We start from the raw sequence: 23,591 nt of genomic DNA, 5'->3' as shown, positions 1-23,591 counted from the left end.
AAAAACCTCATCCCCATTGATGCAGCTATTTTTCAAGAAGGTGTTTGGCCTTGCTGTCTGGCAGTCGAATTTCATTTGGCATTGAGGCATGTTATTCAGATTTGTCGGATAAAAAAAAAAAAAAAAAAAGCTCGATTTCTGTAAGCAAAATAGTGCAGATACATGCAGGTTTTCTTCCAAAGTCAATGATATGCTATGGTTTTTCCTTTTAAAGTGCTGTTTTTTTGATATTTGGTAAATTGAGGCACCATGCACAGTAGCCTGAGATGGTTTTGTAATGCATTTAATTATCTATATTCTCCTCCGTTGCTTGTCCGCAAAAGAGCCCAGAGGCATCTGCTGGGTGAATCAACTCTCCCCCTCGTGCTAACTATATTCTTCTTGAGTGGGGGGTAGAAAACATACTGTTTGCCTCGTGCTCTTTCCTGCTGGGTCAGATATGCTGACTCAGGGAGCAGCCTCAGCACACTGTGATAGAGATATGAAACGAGCCGAGGCCTCTCTGAGCAACAGCGAGATTCAGGCATCTGACTTCAGCTGAACAAAACCAGGGGAACAGAAAAGTTTTGGGGGTTTTTTTTGTTTTGTTTTGTTTTTTTTTTTAAAGTGATTACGGCACATCCTTTTAGAAGTTGTTAAAATCTGTGAGTTCTGTACAGTATCGTCATGAACAAAGAAAAGCGAGGCGGGGGTTTGTTTTTGAGTCCGGTCCCAGGCTTCTACTGAAGTCTGTGAGAATTTGGAGATGATGCAAACACTTAAAGTTTAAAATGGAAAAGTTGTCACAGATAGACAGATGGCAGACTGTGAGTCATTAAAAGAGACATTTTCTCATAGAACCGTTCTATGAACAATTAACTTTAGCTGTCATAACTAATAATCCTGCCTACGCCCGAGCATCAGACTACTATGCTCTCACACCACATATTTCCATGAGAAAAACTTTTCTATGAGAAACAGTGGATACAATATTTGACAGTCATGTCCAGCTATCGATTATTCTGTTGTTTGTCAAGCAAAGAGCAAATTCTGGGCTGCCAAGCGCAAATTGTAATCTTTTTGATGAAAAGATTACGGAAAAGGAAAATATTAAGGAAAATATTAGTGGCATGAGGGTTGACAGATCCTCCTGGAATCATCCATTTCACTTAAAAAAAAGACTAGATTCTTGGATATTATTTTTCACCACAGAGAAACAACATCCTTTCAGGGACCATTTTTGCAGCCTGGGTCAAGACTAGGACACTGAATTAGGCATACAGTTCCAGAGGCTCTTTGACATCTGATAAGGGCAGGAGAGCTGAATTGATCCTGATCTTAAACTCTCCTAAGCTGAGGAGATTGTGGAGATATCTGCCTTAGCCTCTCCTTTGTCACGCACCCACAGCCACACAGTGGAGAAGCAATTTCCACTGAACTTGGAGCTGATTGCATTGAGCTGGTCCAATTTGGGGTCAGAATAAAGCAAAAAAAAAAAGAAGAAGAAGAAGAAAAAGAAGAAAGAAAAACTGTCACCTGATTATTTGGAAATGGAAATAAAATAGTTTCCATGTGGGGAAAATCTGAACGCACCGAGTGTTTATATTTGTTTATGTATTAGAGGAATATTGTCAAGATCGGTGTAAAAGATTCAGGGTCGTGATGCAACGCTAGCGCCCTAAAACAACCTCCGCAGCTGAGGAACTATGACATAAACATGCAAACAAGCAAAAAGGCACCGTCCTGTCTGTGGAAGTAGCCATAAACCCTTAGGGAAAAAACTTCAGTTTGTTGTTCTGGGAAGAAGAATACGCCACTGTTTACTTCTCAGTCCCGCACAGACTATTGAGCAGTGCCAGTGAACTGAGCATGGTGTCTGTGGTTTTTCAAGATAGGCTACACTAGATATCCTCCTCAAGGGAAAGTAGAGCCACTAGCTGAAGGGAGCCAGCAGAGCTCTTATGCCAGTGTGCCGAGTGGTGATATAATGCCACAGATATTAATTCAATTGAAGCAGGACAAAGATGCTGTTGTCATCGGCTAGCTTCTGTCCAAAGAGCTCTGTCATGATCAGAATAAGCTGTAATGCCCTAAAAAATTTACGAGTATAATGGAAGGGAGGCTACAGGGAGTTAGGGAGGGATCACTTGTCATGATGTGGTTGGCACCACCACATTAATACAATCAGCATCATTGTGCTTTGCGATTATGACATTAAGAAAATTGATTCGATTCACTCTTTGTATTTATTTCTGTAAGGATTCAAAATGCGAGGGGAGGTTTTGGTTAGAGACTGACTACTGCCTGTCATAAATCTGTTTCTCATGGGCTGCATAATCCCCGACATGCCATGTCTACCACCCACACAAATACTTTGCTCCTGTTTAAAAATCATACACAGCAGATTTAATTGTTTCTGCGTGCTCTTAAAGGAGGCGAGCTTTAACGACCCCTCTATTCGGTTTATTTTTCAGAAATGCCTGCTGAATTAACTCGCCTTATTGAAAACATGCTTCAGCTCTAGTGCTTTGGATGACCACCAGCTTTGTGCGTGCGTGTGTGTGTGTATACACGTTTCCAAGCGATTCGTGGTGCATGTGCGTGTTTCTGTGAGCATATACTGTGCACTACAGGTTAAGCCAGTGTGCCAGTGTGGATGCATGTACAATACGTGGCTGAAATTGGAAAGACAGCTCCTCCCATTACTCAATAAATAAAATCCAGTTTGCTCAAACACCCTCTGGAGATGACATGGTCGCTGATAGAAACTCCTGAGTGCCACAGAATGAAGCTGACATATTTTAGACATGATGAGAAGCAGCAATTACGGTACTCCAAAGCCATTTTATTCTCCACCCTGGGAGGGAGTGCTGGGCTGGGCTCGTAAAGACCTGGGTCACAGTTGTTGGAAAATGACCAGCTGACAGTGAGGAGTGAAGTGAGTCAGCTTGTTTCATATGAGCATTAAGCAAAATAATTAATTTTGCGGACGTCAAATTGCAAAATGGGAATTCGTCGTGACTGCTGAAACTTCTCGAACATGCTGTCTGTGGTTTTCCTCTGTCAGCCTTAATTTGATGCTTTATTTGTCAGTTATTTGCTCCAGAGCCGTTGTTTACCACATTACAACCATTTACATGGTTAAAGGGTTGCACTGAGATTCAGCACTCCGGTCTATGCAGCTCTTAGCCATGTTTAGCTCACCTCTTTCATTTCATTCTGCATGGGTGTCACTTCACAACAATAAGTGGCTGCTCCAAATTAAAGACACAATGAGGCTACGCTATCTGTCCTGCGTGAAGCAACAGAAGACCAAAATAAGCGAGTGACTGGTGAAAGCTAGCTAGAGGGGAACATTTAACTCCTTCTTCTAGCAATCTCTGAGATTTTCTCCGAAGGAGTTGGCGACCGAAAGCACGGTTAAAGCCGAGTGAAAACTGAATTTATGTTCAACAGATGGCAAGAAAGAGAAAATATTGCTCCACGTCTGCTGAATGTGTCAGTCAGCAACCCTTAGCTAACCATGACAACTTGAAAAGCTTTTAAGTGCATCAAGAATCTGTCACTGACAGATTGTTTTGGCTTCTTTCTGCACCATAATGGCCAAACATCACTTATTGCTGCTTCAAAAGTGAGTTGAATGAATTATCTCATTTCTTTTCATTGTCTAAAATAGTTTCATTGTCCTACTTGACAGCTAAACTATTGTGTACCCCTGCAGCATTTAATGAAACACTCAGAAAATTTAGCAATTTCTTAATCCTTTTAATCTAAGTCTCTGTAACAGAGAGCCAAAGTCCTGATTTCACATCCCGGCTAGCTTCCATGAGATTCTGCTACTTAATGCAATCGCACATTCAGCCTTTATTCGTCAGTTTTTCTGAAAAAATTAAGTGTGTTCCACAGGTGTACTTTCAGACAAATTGGCTTCCACTACTACTCTTACGACTAGAAGCTGAAGCCTTGCACAACATTTACTTTATGAGCACAGAATAAATTACTGCACCCATGAAAACTTTCCGTGGCCATACAACTCGCTAACGCTCTCTTCTAAAGTCATTTTTTCTAATTTCTAGTTGCAATTTCTACGACAGCGTTCAGTCCTCTCTGTCTTAGCTGGGAAAATTAGCCTTTATGGGACATTGTGTTCATTAAAGACCACAAAAAACAAAAGTACTGAACAAACTACAAGCATAGTCCAGCATAGCATAGTCACAAATGACTATGGGATTTTGACCGAGGCTCACTCCGGCTCTTTGCATTGGGAGGATGGAATATTTTTGCTGCATAGCTTTATTTATGCTTTTTATGCATGTACAACAAAACAGTTTACCACACACTGAACGTATACCGACAGTTTAATTGCTTGTGCGTGTGGAGGAATTGACCTTGCTCATGTAACTTTCCCTTGCCTTGTTAGTTCCGTCGACCTCAAGCTAATTACTGAATGACAGGTTGTGTAAACTCTTGATGCTACACGTGTTAGATTGGCCTTTACATGGCCCCTCAGTTACACACAAGATAACATACACACAGCACAGAGGGTATAGCAGTTACACCTGATACATGTAAGCTTTATCTCTTGGCATCAAGGGACTGAAAAAGTTTCTGAGTTGACACTGAACTTCTGTAATTCTGCCATAAATATCTACAAGCAAAACATGCATGTTGCTCAATATGTTTTTTATTGCAGAACGGAAAAACCTTTTTTGTTAAAACAAATGAACAACACTGAATTAATTTTTTCGTTGATCTTTCCGCACAATACGAAATCCATAAGGTGATGATTAAGAAAGGAAATGCATTCTGCCTCCAGGACCTTGGGGCTTGCTGTGGTTGTTTAGAATTGTTTGTTGACAACCCTGCTTCCTATCCTCTGCACCTCCTGTTGTCCTGAGCACATATGGTTGGCTCGCCTCTCTCCATGCCTGGCCTCAGCTGAGAGACTGAGGCTTACATGCCTCAGTAGAAGCCCCTGACCCATATGACGCTACTGTCCATCCCTGGAAAAGTGTCACCCACTTCAAAATCCTTTCACTGATGCAGAGATAGTCTGTTTCATCACAGGCACGCTTAGATCAGCCAATAACAATGCGATTCGCTTGCTAAGATGCAGTCTGGACTATGAAGTTAACATGGGAGGACATTTCACCTCTGTCCTGACCCCGACTTCTCCCTTCCCTGCTGAGAATTACACTCTCAGCTTTCAGGAAACACTATCCACTTTCCAAAGCCTGCCTCTTAAGAAGAACACAAAATTAGTTGAACTTGTGCCGCGTCCACGTTCCTCATTCCTTTAGGCAGCCAGACATGTCTTATGGTTTCCATTTGTTTTAAGCTATTAGTGCTCATGACCTGATAAGGGAGTGGTTGGTGAAGCACAAACATCCGTCTCCGAATACATCCGTCACTGTCCATACTGTATGTGTTTGACCGGAGAAATAATATCCGCTCCTGGAAAAGTTTGACTAAAAAGTGGCCTGGAGGTCACACTGTAGAAGGGGTGTAGAAGTGACTGCATGTGATCCTGAACAAAAGTCTGAATATTATGTGCTCTACGACTCGGTAAATATGTTCCATCTCAAGAAACGTCTTGGACAGCCTGCAACATTGTTAAGCAACTGAACTGCACAGGCAGCTGACCAGAAACACAAAGACTTTTATAGGGGTTAGTTTTTTGGCATGTGAGAGTGAAGTGCTTCACATGATATGAATGTCACCTCAAGTCAGTTTCCACTGGTGCTTTTTGCAGTCAACAGAGGAGGCTTGTTTACTTTCCGAAGATGGATACTACTGGCAAAAACATGCATCAGTCAAGCATCTCTTTATTTGCAGATGATAAACAATCTGTTTTATTTGACTGTCTCTTCTGCTTTTGGCAGAACATCAGTTAAGTCTGTGTTGACAGCGCCTGGGCCATTCAAGTGGCTGCCTTCTAGACAACTTTCTGGCGATGTGCTAAACAATAAGCTTGCACTGCTCAAAGCTGAAATTAGATATTTTACCATTCCATTATGTCAGTTCAAAGGAGGGAAAAAGGACCTAAACATGTATTTGGAAGCAGCGTCTTAACATTTACTCCATCCACGTAGAGTTAAACTGAAGACGTGGCGAGATGGAGACGAGTTGATTATCACACTGCGCTGAGAGCAGGATAGTGCTTTGCTGGGAAACAGTGATTATCTTAAGAAATTGTCAGTTGCATGATAAGCTTAACACAGAACCGACTGAAAGGCTGTTCAACTGGATGAACACAGCATAAATCTTCTCCTTTAGTGCAATCCTATCATTTCTTCTCCCACATTTGGACATAAGAAGCCAGTTATCATTTATTGTGGTCAGTATGTCAGTTCTATAAATATTCGTTATAGAGGCCATGAGTCAACCAGGAATTGTTTGTGAGCTCTTGGCATTGTGTGTACCTAATTGAATCCTGTTTCTTACACTCGTAACAGAGCTGGGGCCCTCAGGGACTTCTGCACCTGGTATTCAGAACTTCATCGATGACACTTACATCGCAGCCTCACCAAAGTGTCGTAGACTTGTTGCATTTGTTGGGAATCAATCACGCCTGACTTCTGGTGCGCCTCAGTATTCCCCAGGTCCGTAAAGGTCGCCTGCGGGTCGCCGTGTGTGCACACGGTAACACGGGGCAGATGCTTTGTCAGCATCAATCTACTTAGGTACTGCTCACGTACTCGCTCTTAAGGATGTGTTCTTGAATTTCTTGGGAAACTTGTTCCATGGTAGTTGCCTGAGTAAAAACATGGCACGTCTGTTCTTTTTTTTTTTTTTTTGGAAAACAGGGCTTGAAAATGACATAATGACTGAACATTATGGATGATGTAGTGAAATTTAATATCTACTGTTCTGCAGTGGCACGACTAAAGACAAGCTCTCAGTCAGTTGCTACAGAAATTTTCTGTTTTGTGTTTACAATAGGTTTATTTGACTCCTTAAGGGGGCTCTTGCACTTGCTAAACCTCAGATAGAGTTCTGCATAAACATCTCAATTAGCTGGGTACATTTTCAGCGCCTGGATTGTGTAACTCTCAGTTGACTGCAAGTCCTAAATTTCAGTGAGCACTGGTAGTACTGTTGGCAAGTGCGCTCCAGATATGACAGGCATCCACTATTGAAGCAAAGAGGGATGCGTTTGAAAACTCGCAGCACATCAAGCCTGAAGCCTTGAGGGAGGAGAAGCAGAGAGGAATGATGGCTGTGGCTCATGTCCACCCTCACAAACAAAGAAATGTTGGTGTTGTGGCGGAGCGGAGGTCTCAAGACCAAAGATTTCTCCTCTTGTGCAAAGCTGCACAGACAAACGGAGGCAAACCTCAACTTCCTAATTGCCTGAGTTTCTCTGTGCACACGTCAGACACACACACTGAATCTGGAGATTTTCCACGCATGTACAAATAAAGGCAAAATGACTGTTTGACAGCTGTTTGTAAACTGCTTGTAAATGTTATAATAGGAGGTTAAAGTAAAATGTTACCGGCAACACTTTGCAATGTGAATGATAACAAATAAGCCAGTTCTTTCAAATATATCTGCCTTTACTTTATTCATGTACTGTACAGTATTTCATTTCCAAAGTCTCTATCATACTATATGACAATAATGGCTATCATTTACTACAAAAGGTTGCATAAATAATTTAAATGTGGAAATAAAAAATAAATATGCAGTTCATTCTTTATAAGAGTCCTTCTTTGTGTCTGTAGAAAACAGCCCTCCCGCCCTCCAACCCTGCTCCTCTTCAACACCCCGTCACGCGAGGGCACCCACCACTGCAGAAGACCACACAGGTTTGCATCACAGCTCTCGGCTTACACACAAAAAAAAACCCCTTCCAGTTGCTATTTCAAACATAGAAGTCGGAAAAAGAAGCAAACATTGCCCGTACAGTTTAGACAACCAAGATCGGGAAGCAATATGAGCGGAAAAACAACGGAGTACTGACAATATGTGGAAACATTGTGAATGTTCTTCATGAAGTTCAGTCCCATCTGAGGCCTTGCTGAGGAAGGAGATTGTGTCGTCTGCGTTGACAGACTGGGTATCGGGACTTCCTCTTCCTGTTGGATTTTTGCAGTTCATACAATGATAAAAACTGAATTATTGTTATCATTAGGTTATTTTTAATCCTATCTTTCCTGTCGGAGCTATTTACAGAATAGGAGCAGAGAGGAATGGAGGTGTCTTGGATTTTGCAGGCTAACACAACAGAAGGATTTTGGCTGTGGCTGGCTGATCGCTGCTCTATTTGGCCCGTTACAAAGGAATTCCGGTGTGGGCGTGTTGGAGAGCGCTCTGCCCCTAGGTAACAACACAACCACGCACAATTTTCTGATGCCTCCTACACACATGTGCACTTTTTGTATGTGATTCCAGCAAACAGGAACTGGCTAAAGGAAATGGCTTTTATGACTCAAGTCCTAACACAGGAATGGGCTCATTTAGTAATTAAGAGGAGTCACAGGATTGCCCAGTGCCCCCTGTGGTGCTAGTGCCGAGAAGACTGCTTTCTCTCCCAGTCTCTCCTGACTCTCTGTATCTAGCCGTGGGAAAGGCGCTACTGTAACTGACAGGCCTGGTCGGGGCTGCTGCAGTGCTGTGGGTCTGTAATGATGAGTGAGGCCTTTAGTGGGCTGCCAGGGAGCTGCGTGGACCACCGTACATGCTAGGGCCTCTCCAAAACTGTCAACATCCCACCGTCAGAGCCCCCAGAGCTGCCACCATCTCCTCCGCACACAACCGAAAGGAGATGCATTACAACCACTTTGGAGCTGAGATACACCTTCTCAGCTTTAAACAGGGCTGCGTTGCGGTGTAGCTCTGCATCCGCTGGATGTTTATACAGATGGACTTGAGGCCTCGGGGAGTGCTTCTCATTATGCTTAAATGAAATCTGTTTGAGTGGAAGACAGAACCGAGCCCAGACCGGTTTAGAGCTGTTGGGGTGATCAGATACTTGTTTCTTACTGTCCGTCACGGTACTACGTCTCCTGACCAGTCACAGTCGTGGCACGCCCTGGCACTGACTCGTTTTGTCATGCAAATAAGCAAAGTTCACAAATATGCTCACAAGTGGCTGAAAAATGAGAGACGGATGACTTAAAATCAGCCCAGCAATTAGCTTATGAATTCGCTCTCTGAAATTTCTCTTGCAACTCCTCCCCGTTTAAAGGAGGGTTGTTGCTTTGTGTGTTGTGTGTGTGTGTGTGTGTGTGTGTGTGTGTGTGTGTGTGTGTGTGTGAATGTGCTTCAGTCTCTGTCCTTAGATTCTGGACAGCATCATCAGTACGAGTTGCCCATCGGCGGCGTGCTGTTCTTTTTTCGATCTTGAGACAAACGACTGTGCTTCTTGTTGCGTTGCGTCTTTGGCACCTCCTTGGCCACTGATTGGTTGTGGTGGGGCCTGAAGCGTTTGCACTTGCAGGAGGTGACCACGCGGATTTTGTAAGTCCGAGTGTTGCCATTAGGACACTGCAGCTGGATCCTCCGTGTCCGGGAGTGTGCCGGGATGCAGCGATAGTCCGAGGCGCTGCTCCTCCACCACTTGCCGCGGGCGATGGAGTTCGGCATGAGGTGCGCTGGCATGCACTGGCCCGAACAGACCAGCTCCCTGACAGGTTTGGCACTGCGGCAAGATCCGTCGGTGATGTAACGGGTGGAACGCAGCTCCCTACAGCTCAGCTCTGAGGCACCTGGGTTGAAGAGCAGGATATCACAGTTACACTCATGGCTTCAGCCCAAAATAAACACTTTGAAGTGCCGCGCACTGGAGTGGACAGGTTAACCGCTTCAGTGCTGCAGCTGTGTCTTAGTCCAGTACGTGCAAATTTCTGAACTCAAAAAAAAAAAAAAAGAAAAGAAAAGAAAAGAAAAGAAAAAAAACTTGAGCAGGCAGCAACATTTCATTTTCATTTGACACAGTGTGAAACACAAAAGTGCAACCGAAAAATTCTCTTTCATAAATTCAACTTAATACAACAATTTGTGCATTTAAGTGAAGTTTTAAGCCAGTGAGATCAAATCAGAGTTTCTGAATTTGATTCATGGTCTGATCATTAGCTGATGACGGGGATTGACAAAGAAATCCAGCTGGCAGCAATCAGCTGATAGCAAATCCAGACCAGAGGGCCATTAAACAGCTCAATCAAACCTAATGGAGGTTTGGGCTGGAAGAAAAAGCTGGCACACAGCGTTGGCCCTCAGGAAATGTATGTGGTGATGGAAGAGTAAATAGCTGTCTGGTTATTTTAAGGCAGTGCTGCAACTGTACAATTCTGAACAAACTGGACATCTGCCAGACTGATCTGAGACAACACGCTCAGCCTGTAATCCTATATTTCAGCCACAGCTTTTTAACAGCCGTATGCATGAGTTATTGTCCCATGTTTTTTTACAAGCAGTGTGTAAAAAAGGGGCAAAGGAACTGTCGGTTAAGAAATGATACGCTCAGCGAGGGATCTGTTTTCCTCTGTGGCTTTCTTTGCAAAAAGGGCTGAACAAAGGATTTATGTGAGGTGACTTCTTTTTTTTTTTCCTCCCCATGAGAACCTGATCTAGTGTTATTCTGTGGCCGCCGCTGAAGGGACCGCAGTTGTACACAGTGTCTACAGGACGCACCGGGTAGAGGTTTATACCAATTTTCACCGTATCCCAAGAAGTCAGGTTGTTTTGGTCATCGAGCGTCGTCGTGTGTTTTAATCCGCTCTGTCTTTCCCCTCACATTTCCTGTTCCCCTCTAAACTGTCAGCCTGAAGAAAACATTACTAATGAGGGTGGCCTGGAAAAAAAAAAAAAAAGAGGGGGATCGCACACTAGACTACTGTACAGTTGCGTGAGCTGTTCTTCTCCACAGGCAGTGAGAGACAAGCCCTGGGAGAGGACTGGAGGGAGGCCAGGCAGTGGTCAAAGCCTCTGCTGTGACCCCACAGGGACCATGAGAAGCCGTCCCAGGACGAGCAGCTAAGAGGCGGACGGAGAAAATAATCCATGAGATTTCTGTCTCCCTGTGTGAAACCAACACATATTGATGCTTATCCATATGAAAACAAGGAGGACGCATTTTTCCATCCCTTTTTTGGACACTAATAAAAAAATAAATAAAAAGTAATGTAAAACATGGTGTTACTCAAGATGTGGATTTGCTGCTTTACTGGTTTCTCATCCCGTCTCCTGAGGTGTTAATACCCTCAACGGGCAAAAATCAGTCACACTAACAGACTCTGACATGCTAATTCCCCCATTGTCAGCTTTTACTCTTCTAATGTAATCAATCATCTTCCTCTCTGATCTCCCATTTTGAGTGGCCATGATTAAACGATGGCAAAGCTGTGAGAATATTGCACCACCCATCTTGAATCCATGAGAGCAAGCGTGAGATTATCCTACATGCACTGCTCAATCAGAACATGCAACCTTTACTGGCCACAGGTGGGAATGATTGTCAAAGGCAGTGTTGCATTTAAAAAGCAATTTTCAAAACCCCTAAAACACATCCTCCGAAGAACAAACTGTAGGGTTTTTCTATTTGGGAGACATGTTGTTGCAATCAAATAGTTATGGCGTAAGTAGAGCTTGACTAATAGTATAAAGAGAGAAGGAAATAACCTGGAAGACAATGTGAAAAAAAAAAAAAACGCCCTGATGTCTCTCTGAATGCTCCACTTCAGATTGTGTAGGGAAAGAGACCACAAGAATGTGTGTGCGCGCCGCTCTCATCACCCTCAACTTTGGCAACGGATTAAGCAAGAAAACACCCTTCCCACACAGCGGAGCTGCTCTTAATCAGGGAATCAGTGTGAAAATGAAGTGAGATAAAAAAGGCTGGTTGTTTATCTGCGTTTTAAAGTCAGATCCACGGCCTGGGTTCCACAAATCCTGTGGTTCTGTTACAAGATGCAATTTTTAAAATGTCTGTAAAGGTCAAACGATCTTATAATGAAACCTAGGACAAAATCAAAAGAACAAAACTGAAGAACAGGTAAACTCTTTAAATTATGAGACATTAAATGAAGGTTCCTTAAACATCTGTGGCAGGACAACCTGTGCGCACAACCACTGAACCACAATCCCAGTAAATACTGAAATCAGCCCATTTAATCTGTTAAAAGAACATTTTACTTTTTAGAAAGACAAAGCATCCTAAACTTAAAAATAAACTGTCTAAGAGTATACATTGCCTTTGGGCTTACTGATACTTAAATATTATTATTACGATTATTATGTGGTCGTTGTTATAAGGTTTTACTGACTCGACCTGAAACGTTGTCTAAATGTATGTATACCTGTTTATCTTGCTCTGATGCTGGTGTCCCCGTGTTTACTCATCAGGCCCCAGATAAAGGTAAAAATAAAAATTACGGAGCTTTTAAAATCATTTCGGAAATACACACAATTAATTATTAAGATGCTGCTTTGAATTCCCACTGTTTCTAAACACATCGAAACTGTAAAATTTTACACTTTAAAACGGTTAAAGATTTAATTAATTGAACTTAAGAGAATACTCACTGTAGGAGACTGTGTTTGCAGCTCTTCCACCGTTTTTCGCTCTGTTATTCATTGTGTTGCTGTTGCTGTTGTTGCTGCCGTTGTTCGCCTGTAGCGTTGCCTCCTGGGGTGTCCGAGTGTTTTCACTGTACTCCGGTAAAATCTCCGTAGCATCATTTTTTAGTACCTTCCATCCCTTCACAGCGGTGCAGCATCCCTGGAGCAGCAGGAGCGCCGAGCTGGAGACGAGGAGGGCCAGAGACACCTGCATGCTTCTCGGTCGGCGGCACAAATGAAACCAAAGCGCAGAAGTACGAATAAAAAAAAACCGCACACACGCAGAAGAGATGCCCGCTTGGACAGGTTGGTCAGTTTCACCCTCAGTGCAAGAGGCGCACACGGTATTTAAGCCTACGCAAGTTTTCGTCAAGGCTGACAATTAAGCGCTTACACGAAGTGGGAGGGGTTGAACCTGGGCGAAAGATTCATTGAGAAACTGAGAGGGGAGAGGTTTGGATGCGTGCGCAAAGAGAGGAGAGGAGAGGAGAGGGGAGGAAAAGAAAATAGAAGAGAGGAGATGAGTGAAGGGACTGAAGAGGAAAACAGAGGAGAGGCAGAAAGTGAGAGGAGATGAGAGGAAAGGGAGAAGCTGGAGGGAAAAGGTGAGAAGAAAATAGGGGAGAGGATAAGAGTAGGTGAGGTGGGGGTGGGAGAGAAGACAGGAGTAGAATAAGAGGGAAAGGGGGAGGTGAGAAGAGGAAAAAAATGGGTGAGGAGAGGAAAAACTGAGGGAAAATTAAAGGGAGAGGAGAGGGAAAGGGAGAAGACAAGGAAAAGGTGAGAGAGGAACAAAATAGAATGAGAGTAGGAAGAGAGGTGAGGAGAGGTAAAGAAAGTAAAAGAGAGGAGTGAGAGAAAATGGAGGAGAGGTGGAAAGTGCAAGGCAAGGAGAGGAAAAGGTCAGGAGGAGAATGAGAAGGAAAGATAAAGAAAATAAAGGAGAGGAAAAAATTGAGAATAGAGGAGGGGAAATCTTTTTATGACAGGAGAGGAGTGGAAAATGGAGAGATAGAGGGAAAATGTGAGGAGAGGAGAAGGAGTCAAGAAGAGAGGGGAGGAGAAGAGATGGGAGAGAAGATGAGGGGAGAAGTCAGAGAAAAAGTGGGAGGCGAGAGACAGAAATATAAGGGGAGAGCAGAGGAGATAGAAAAGGAGTAGAAAACAAAGGGAGATGAGAGGAGAGAAAATGAAAGGAGGGATGAAGAGAATAGAGGGGAAGGAAAGAAGGAGAAAAGAGATTAGGAAAAAATTATAGCAGAGAAATGGGAGAGAAAAGGAGGTGAGAGAAGGGAAATGACAGCAGAGGGTAAGATAGAGAGGGGAAAGAATGAGAGGAGAGGAAGGGGGGAGGGAAGACAGGGGAAGGGGAGGTTAAGAGAAGGGTACATGAGGAGGTGAGGAGAAGAAGGGAGGTGAGAGAAAAGGTGAGAGGAGATGATCTGAGAGGGAAAAGGGAGGAGAGGAGAACAAAAAGGAGAGAACAGAGGAGTCACTTTGGCCTGAGAGCGAGCGTGATGAGTGAGACAGCGGATCTGTGTTGTTGTTGGAATTAAGCGCACAAATGCATCTTCTCCCACTCTTAACGATTTCCGCAGCATTACGTGTCTGAAAAGCATTTAGGCGTTTTTGAGGTGGTTTGTCTTGGACTGTGTCTGGAGGCGAAAGCAGAGAAAACGAAGCCGCTCCACTGCTGCAACACGCTCCTCACACTCCTCCGCAGAGGTTTTACCCTGCCTGTCTGATACAAGGCTGTACACACGTTAATCTTTAATATCTCACATTAATTACCCATTATTGTGCCTCTCAATAGAGACATTCAAACTAATGAATTGTTCACTTCTAGAGACACCAGCAGGGTCTTATTATTTTCTTGCAGTTTTGAGAACTCCACTGACCTCTATCAACTCCTTCCTCCTACAACAAGATGCACCACAGCACCACATGCTGTGTACATGATTTGAATTTATCTAATGTTTTACATGAGAATCCAATAATCTACATCCTTGTATCTGGTTTAAATAAAATAAAAAAGACTGAGGACTTCATGTACACTCTCCTCCAAGTTTTTTGGCATCCCTCATATCCCAGTGATCTGATGAGTGCTGACAGATGGAGGCTCTTTCATTCAAACACTGCCCTCTTGAGGGAGAATAAACAAGTCTTCTGAAGGGAAATGATGGGATTAGGTTCATTAGCATCAAAGTGGTCTTTTTAAATGCGCAGTTCTTTTGGTGAGCACGGGCGTGCAGAGGAAAGTCAGAAGAGCAGCTCGAAGGATGAGAAAATAAAGCCAGAGATACGAGGGGGATTATCTTGGTCAATATCACTGCTTTGACACATGTTGTACCCATTCATTTGGGGCACAGAGATGCTTCCATAATCATACACGTAGGCCTCACGCTCCATCCAGATTTATACAAGCCTTAAATCAGGGTTTGTACATGTGGCCAACTGGTCATCCATCACAATTCAAAATGGTGGACACAACCAGGGATAACACTAAATTAAAATAATGATATTGTAAGATGAGGCTTATATAACTTTGTTTTATCAAGATTATTATTTTCTCCTAAAGAATCAGTAACAACAGAACATTCATACTATCTGACAGTCTCATTATCGACATTCACTTGGAGGCATTTCGAGTGTCAATTTAAATGACTTTTTTGAAGTTCTACCACAATAATGACACAGGTCAAAGTACATTTAACAGAATTTTCTTGTGTAAATTTGCCTGCATGTAAAAAAAAAAAAAAAAAAAAAGGATTGTTGATTAATCTATAAATTAATTTATTCTATAGCTGTTTCCTGGAGCCAAATCTGTGATGATGTCAGGTATAAGATAATATTTGAAAATGTTTCACAAAGAGAAAATTGCCTGAACCTAGCCACAGATTTACTAAACAGGAAGCTAGAGACTGCGTGGGGTGTTGACTTTCAGTGGGATCGGCAACACTAGAAACCCTTCCCTGGATTAAAAACAAAGCTTTTAGCTCTGTTCTGCTTCTTTAGCTGCTAAAAGCTCTACTATGTTTAGCAGCTAGTTGCTAATACAGTGACTACAGTCTGTCTGTCTGTTTCATGCTCTGCAGGTAGTATACTGGGGATTTATCAGCGTTTTGTTCACTGCAAACAGCTGCTGCTGGAGTTGAGGTTGATGAGAGTGGAGTTTGTGGCCGGAAACCCAAAACAATTAGCTAAAACAAGCCAAAATGCTTTATAGCGGGACTGGAAAATTGGGTGTGCATTTTCTGTGGGTTTGTCACTATGAGCTATAACTTTTTACACACAGTAATTTTGTGTTGTGTTAATTTCGGTAATATTTTGGAAAAGGGAATGTTTAAATATTGCAAAACGACAGTTGTTTCAGGTAAAGCCTGGAGGACTGGAGAAAGTCTCAGAGATAAAGACGAAAGCTCGGTTTTAGCTCTCCTGTGCCGAGAACTCAAGCTGAGAACTGGCTGTTCACTAATTCTTCTTCTGCCGTATTTTATGATGTTGGCAACAAGGATAAACAGGAATGACGCTGACGCATGAAAGCCTTTGGTGAGACGTTAACAGTGTTAACGAGTGATCGGTCCCAGGGTCTTGGCGAACGCTCAACATACGCAAAAACCGAGGAACTTGACAAGCGATGTGATGGATGGTTTGGAATGAGCCATTGTTGCTGTAAAAACACTGATCAGTGCAGCTTTAACCATTTTAAGTTTTAAGAATTAACAGGTAATGAAGCCATGTTTGAGGTCATCATGTGTGTCCAGGAAATACTTGTCCAGCTTTTCCGTAATGACATGCTTATGCCCCATTTTGGAAAGAACTGTTCATGATCATACGTATTGATAGGGCTGTTGTAACATTTCGGATGTTGAGCATGATTCTCATTTCATAAGCCAAGAGGTTTTAAAGTAACTAGAATAGACAGCTATGTCCTCCTATTGTGTGTAACCTTCCAGCTCTGAGGTTGTGCCAGAATTTTTTTAGTGAACGATGGATGGGCCCACTGTCTACACAAAGCCAGCTCTGATTACAGCCTTCTCGCCGACATCGCGACGGATGTCAGTCACAGTCTCAATTTAGACCTCTCTGGGTTTCTTTATAGAGCCCTTGGGCCCCAGCGCAGTGTTTTTTGTCATGATAACAGCACAATGAGGCCCAAATAACAATCAGATGCTCACCAGATTGCAAGAACGCCTCCAGCACTGCAGAGGATGGCAGAGCCTAATTTTTATGGAAATGGAGAAAAACTGTTTTCAGTCCATAAACAAACCATTGCAGCTGCTCGTGCCCAGTGTTTGGTAGCATGATTCACGGCACAAGTTTAACTACTTGATCACACAGGTTAGAAACAAATTTCCCCTTTTTTCCTGCACAATTACAGGCCAATGAAAGTGAATATAGAGATTTTGTTACAGCGTTGTGTGTCTGAACCACTGCAAGGTTTAACTCCTAGTTCGAGAGGGTAATTATTCGTAATGTGTCGTCTGCAGTTATGCAAAGTAAGTTCAAGTCTCTGCTTTCTGGCTTCACACATCAACCCAGAGAAAGATTTTAATGTCAGATCTTAATGAATTTAAGTGAACATGTAGAGGTTACATTTTTTTTCTGAAGCAAACAGTGACACATTTCATAAAGTGAACTGTGACCCTGCCATGAATTAAAAAGTCAAATTCCCCATGTTCACATTGTGACGTGTCATATTGAGTAAACTATAATGTGTTTTAGCTGCTCAGTTGAAAAAGAAAATATTTATTCATACCTTTAGGGCCGAGTAAGGCTTGGTATTGAATTCCAGTGCTTTTGTGGTAGCAACCGAAATGTGTCCATAGCACAAAATATGGAAAACTGTCAAGTTTTGAAAGGTGGCATTAAATGTGTGGTCACATTTCCATTCCCACAACCTTGTTTATCTTCAGACTTTTTAGACAGTGCTTGTCAAGCTTGTTTTTGTGTTAATACATCATTTGACATTTGAGAACTTGATTAGAAAAAGCACTGTGGCGCTGCTTAAGCTTTCTTCAGAGGATCTTTCATAAATTTGTTATGAACTTAAGGACGAGGCGATTCTGCAAAACATGTTGTTAAACACAGACATGTTTTGAAAATTTGTTGGTGTGTGTTCTTCAAATGCGAATCAGCAATAAACATCCTGATGTTTCAGTGGTTTGAAAGATTCCTGAGTGTTATTCAGTTTGAAAAGCTGTCACACGTTGTATATCTAAGAACAAATTGCACCACCTCCTGCTCACAAACTGGGTTTCAAAAGTACAAGAACATGTCACTTCTAACCGGACACATCTAAGTTAAAGAGCACAGACTGAGTTACAAAGGGCATTCTGGAAAATCTGTGTTCTCTGTGGTCCGAACATGCAGATTATTATGCACGTATCCAAGTGTTTGTGCATTTAAAACTCAGATTGTATCATATCCACGTTTTTTACGTGACCGCACATCTGGATAGATTTTTTTTTTTTCTCCAAACCTTGTGCTAGTCTTTTACTGTAAATGTTTTAATGCTAAATGCTAAAGTGAAAATGTTGCTGGACTAAAATGATCAGAAACAAATGCGTTCCTGTGCTAACATTTTCGCTGCACTCATGATTTGTACATGTGTAAAGAATCTAAAAATCGGCAGCGACTACAAAGAGGACTGTAACGTTGATCAATGGCTGTGCGCTGACCCTGGACGTATTTGAAAGTGTTTCATTATTGACAGAGCGGTGGCTCTGCTCTGCATCACTCTGTATATCCCACTGTGGAGAGCAGCAGAGCTACTTCTCTCCACACTTCCCAGCAGCTCAGACAATTGATTTATCAGCCGTTCATATGCACACAGTTCTTTCCGAACAATTTCTGTGCATTGTCGAATAATGAAAATAATTTATCAGTGTTTAACTGAACAACATTTCACGCAGAGCTTGCAGAAAGAGAATAAGGAATGACACCGGCGATTATAAAATGGGTTATAGCTCAGGACGTTGCCAGTAATTTGTTTTCCTCTTCTTGCCTCCTAACTGTAGGTACATTCTGTTTGTCTGCTAGCAGCCACCATGGGTTTCTCCAGTAGAGCAGAAGGTCACTGGGAGGTGACTGACTGCTCCCAGCCAGCGCTGGTTGAGACATGATAAGCCTTAAAGTCCAAAGTGGGATTCTTCTTCCACTCTGATCTTTTATGTGGTTTCTACACGGGAAAACAGGAGATTTAACACTGGCTGTTATAAATCAGACTCCAGCCATTTCCATTGTTTGTCTTTGGGCTTTTCAGAGAATCATCAAAATAGAAACTACGCCCATTGAAACAGCCGCGCAGCCAGGGAGTAGGAACTGTGGGAACCAGTCTGGCCAGACCTCAGAGACCATAGTAAGCTGTTTGCTAACCACCCCGAGCCTCTGAGCACACCGCTCACCACCAGCACGCTGCCTGCCAGACGGCTGCAGGTGCTATTCTTAGCAGTGGGAGAAATTAACCAACAAATTATTCACTACACAAAGTAGAGCAACTCTCTCTGTGTTTGTGAGTCTCCCTCTCTAACGCACATGAACACAATAGCCCAGTGTGTCTGCTGGTTTTGTCCGAGCTTCTCTGCCAGTGTCATGACTGTGCTTGACCCTTAAACAGCCCAGGCTTGTTTTTGTCTCTACTAACAGTCCCTGTCATTTTCTGACCAAGCAGCAAAGACATTATTGCATATCTAAGCCTTATATAAATATATATAATATACAAGATAATACAACCAAACCAACCAAACTAATAATGGAGCCAGTGCCAGGAGGATTTTAGCTTAGCTTAGTGTGTGAAGTTTAAAAACACACACCTGTAGCTGCATATTTAGCGTTCAGACATGTGAAAGGCCTCAATTGTCTTATCTCAAGCCAGAAAGCAAAGAAGTGTGTTTCCTCCCCAAAAAATTCTGATTAATTCCTTAACTTTTAAACACTACAGTATGCACTCTGACATTTTGCCCTAAACCCCTTTAACCATGTAACTGCATACAGCTGCTTTGTGTTTGTACACAAGGAGAAAATGTCCTCTTTGCAGAATGAATTAGGTAAGTCACATTTATGACACACAGCATGCACACAAACGCGAAACATTAGCTGCTGGTTTACAAGCCTGTACCGTTAACATCTCTCTCATGACGCCTCAAGCTTTTCGCAGCAACATTCTTGCTGAGTCAGGCTCTCACTCACAACCTCTCGTCTTCCTGTACACATGCTGCACCTTCCCTTCAATCTACGCTATATATTATTCAACAGCGGTGCCATAAAATATCTAAGTATAACCTGTATAGTAGACATGGAATCAAAGAGGGTAATTAACACTGTGGCTAAATCCAGGAGGGTCATTAAAGGCTTTTTTCTCAGTGACTACAGCGGCTGAAGGTAAAGAAGCTGTCAGAGGTTAAATAAAGAATTTACAGACTCAGCCAGAAGCACAAATACGCCCTGCGTACACTTTATTATGTACCACAAGTTGTCAAGTTGCCATTTGTAAGGTGCTATATATGTATGTCTATTGTGTTTAGACAAAGAGACTCACTATGGTCTGTGCCTGTGTACATGTGTGTGTGTATTTAGTGTCATCATGTGTCAGTTAACCAAAGGAGCTCGTAGCCTGCCAAATTTCACGACTGCTGTTTTACAAGAACAGTTTGGGGAAATACAACGGTTCACTTTCTTGCTCAGAGTCAAACGACTGTTGTTTTTATGTTACAGATTTAAGAAACAAGTTAGTTTAAAAGTGTTGGGAGGCGCATTTTTAAACTCTGAGAGCCAGGGAACCTGTTTCCATCTGCTTTCAGTCTTTCTGCTTGGCTAAGCTAACAGCCTCCAAGCTCTATATTTAATGCCCAGATAGAAGAGTGGTATCAATCGTCTCCTGTAACTCTCACACACAAAGTGAAATAGTTTCCCAAAATGTCACACTATTCCTTTAAAAGTGCTTTCGATTGTACGTGATAAAAGTCTGATTTAGTTCATTTTAACAACAGACCCAAAGTCTTCGTTCATGTGTGCTGTAATGTACTGTTTGCTAGTTTTAATACACATTTATAGCAGGTGTACCAAACAGCGACTGACAAGGGTTTTTGCAAGCTGAAAAAAAAACAAAGGTGTCACCAAAGCTCAGCTTATGAAAATATCAGTGGAAGCGCGCTGTGATACATGTAGGTGGTGAATGAAAAATCTGGTGCTGCTTCAGTGCGAGGGCTGCACATTTTTTTCTGCAAGGTGTGCTAATTAAGCATGAAAGTACAAACAGGCTCAGCTGCCTGTGCTGGCGAGAACTCAGCCCAGCTCTCTGTGCTCAGACACAGTAATTTTCAGGTTTTGGAGAATCGCTTGCAAGTTTACTTTTTTTTTTTTTTTTAAACGAGATTAATAAAACAAGATAACAAGCATGTGTGAATAATCCTCCGCTCTTGTACTTAATGCAATAAAAGGCTAATTATAAGCAGAGGTATTAAAGGAGGTTGCGCCTCAGCTCGTCATGTAAAGGTGCTGCAGCTTGATGTCAGTGCCAAGCCCACCCAGCGAGCAGCTTCCTGAGAAAGTCCAGCCTTTGTTTCGTGCAGAAATGTTGCCTTCCTGCATCTCTTCACAAAGTATGACCACACATGGGTTATTTGTGATCGGAATGGCTGCATGCATTGAAGATATGATTACAGCCGTGGTACAGCTGAAAGGATACTCCGACAAACCATTCATTGGCCTTGCTTTGAGGAGACTGATTGCTTCATGAGGAAGGGTGGATCCCTGTCCACACACAAGAGCGCTGTCACAGTGTGCTAATGCTGAATGTGATGTAAGAATGTGTAATGTGCATCGTGCAGTTGTGCACATTTATTTAAAAAAAAAAAAATGAAGTCATGTGTTTGTGACACCTTTATGTTTTCTCATGAACAGGATGCAACTTCACTTCCTCTGAAAACTAAAAAGCTGCACACACACACACACACACACACACACGCTTTTCTGGAAAAAACATTCACAGTGACTCAGATGAGCTTATTCAAAACCTAAGCCATCACTGTCTCACAGAAAAAAAACACCAACGCTCCTATTAATGAACTGCTACAGTATAAAGCTTGGTTAGTGACTGTGTTATGAGTACGAGGCAGTTAACTTTGAGCAGGTGATGCTAATTGAGTGGTACAGCCCATCTGGAGCGGATTAAACAAAACATATCACTCAAATACAATTCCTGAAACAGGACAGGCACAACAGAAAGGGAACAACAGCCTTTTGAATCTGCATGCTTAAAAGAAACAGATATTTTAATGCAGTGGTTCACAGGAAACTTAATTCCATTATTGAGGCAGAGCGCTGTGCTTATGCACTCAAATACTGTACCTCTGGTGTCACAATGGGTTGATAATGTACAGTCCTTTGCAATTAAGTGTGGCTGCAAAATCTGTTTCAAAGCTGAAATCGAGGCCTGTGCTTCAACAATGTCACCCGGATACTTTCCACAGCTATTAAATGTCGCTTTACAGCCACAACCAACAGCTCTCTGTGACAGTGTTTCTGTTTGTGGATGTTTTTGGGACATTGTTCCTCCCACAGGAATCAAGTGATTCCTATAAAGCGTCATTATTACTAAATATATATGTCTCTACTTGCTTTTCACCACAAACCAAGCAGGTCCACAGTGCTCAGAAAGAGAGAAATGCTGATTCCTGTCACTGTTTTTTTTAAAAAGGACTTGTTAAGTGTCCTTTGTTCAGCCTGACTTGGCAGCTTCATCGTCATATCTGGGTGTGGATTTGGTGCATAAACACTGGACACTGCAGGATCCACATAGAGCACAGCAAGTGCGGTAAAACAGCTCTTGGGAGACGGAGATGAAACAAGCAACACCACCACGGGCACAGGCACTTGGACGAGGATCTGAGGATCGCTCAGCTCCAAAACCCATTCTCTCTTTCTCCCTTCCCCTCTTGTTCTCAGTATTTCCTAATAATTAGTGCTGCGCCGCAGATGTGCATCTCTCCCTCTTCACCCTCCTGCAGTTCCATCCTCTCCACCCTCTGAATGTGAGTGCAGTATATTAGGGTGATGATTTAAAGACAGCATCATGTGCTTTCTATTTGATAAAGCCATTAAAAGCAAGGACAAAGTTGAAAGCTGAATCACCCACATGAGGGGGGAAAAAAACAGTGGAGAATTACAGGCAAGCGTATTTCAGGACTCTAATCATATTTAAAGAAGTTTGATGAGCCCACACATATGGTGGGAAGGAAAGAAAAATGCAAGGGACTTTGGGAGTTTGAAAATGAATTCAGTGGGCTTCATAAAGCCTGACAGAAAGAGGATAAATGAGTCAACACACAATAAAATTTTCAAAACGACTGATAACATTATTTAGTGAGATTATGGGAGAAAAACTCAGGTTCATCAAGGCAGAAATATCTGCAACTGATTGGAAATCATGTTTCTCACCAATGAATCATTTCCCTCTATAAACAAGTATCAAAGAAAAGCTTCCAGCCATTTTATTCAAACATGATGAGTGACTCTGAGACCATATGAGTATGAACAAGACAATGATTCAGCACACACTTTCATCTTAAAAAAAAATTAAAAAAGTTTTCAGCTATAGCAAGACACTTTAACTCACTTCTATTTGAAAAGTAGAAGCGTTCGAACGTATCCTTCCTGAGTCACTAACTAAAGTGTCACCAGTACATGTGACTGTGCCGTTAGTGAACACAGGAACTCGTCTGCGTTGATTCCGGCTTCAGCTATAAACATTTCCACGCTGCGCATAGCTGAAATAAATGGCACTTCATCACACAGAGCCCTGCGCTGTTATTGATGAGATTTCAGAAACAAGCATCCTGGACTCCTTCAAATGAGAGGCAGAGAGGGACCTATAACCTGCTGCAACACATAATCCCTCCACTTTACTCGAGCTACTTCCTGACCCTCGGTTCTCCCTGGTGGATGCCGTACCTGGCATATTTCTCCATCAGACACCGTGGACAAAGAGTTATGGACGTAGGCTAACAGGTCTGGGCTTTAAAGCAGGGATTGTTTCATTTTGATTA

The 23,591-nt window shown here is 42.5% G+C and overlaps 1 protein-coding gene across 1 annotated transcript; it reads right to left on the bottom strand.

Annotated features, from left to right (window-relative positions):
• Positions 1–7,520: 7,520 nt before the first annotated feature.
• sost (sclerostin) lies at positions 7,521–12,870 on the bottom strand. Its single transcript, XM_041066536.1, has 2 exons — positions 12,508–12,870; positions 7,521–9,692 (listed from the first exon to the last, which is right to left on the bottom strand). The coding sequence occupies exons 1-2, from the start codon at positions 12,755–12,757 to the stop codon at positions 9,283–9,285; spliced, it is 660 nt and encodes a 219-aa protein (XP_040922470.1). The 5' UTR covers positions 12,758–12,870; the 3' UTR covers positions 7,521–9,282.
• Between the last annotated feature and the right edge of the window lie 10,721 nt (positions 12,871–23,591).

Source organism: Toxotes jaculatrix, chromosome 21 (assembly GCF_017976425.1).
Source record: "Toxotes jaculatrix isolate fToxJac2 chromosome 21, fToxJac2.pri, whole genome shotgun sequence".
NCBI lineage: Eukaryota > Metazoa > Chordata > Actinopteri > Toxotidae > Toxotes > Toxotes jaculatrix.
Note: the sequence above shows the minus strand (reverse complement) of the source record. Positions and strands in the feature narration are given on the sequence as shown.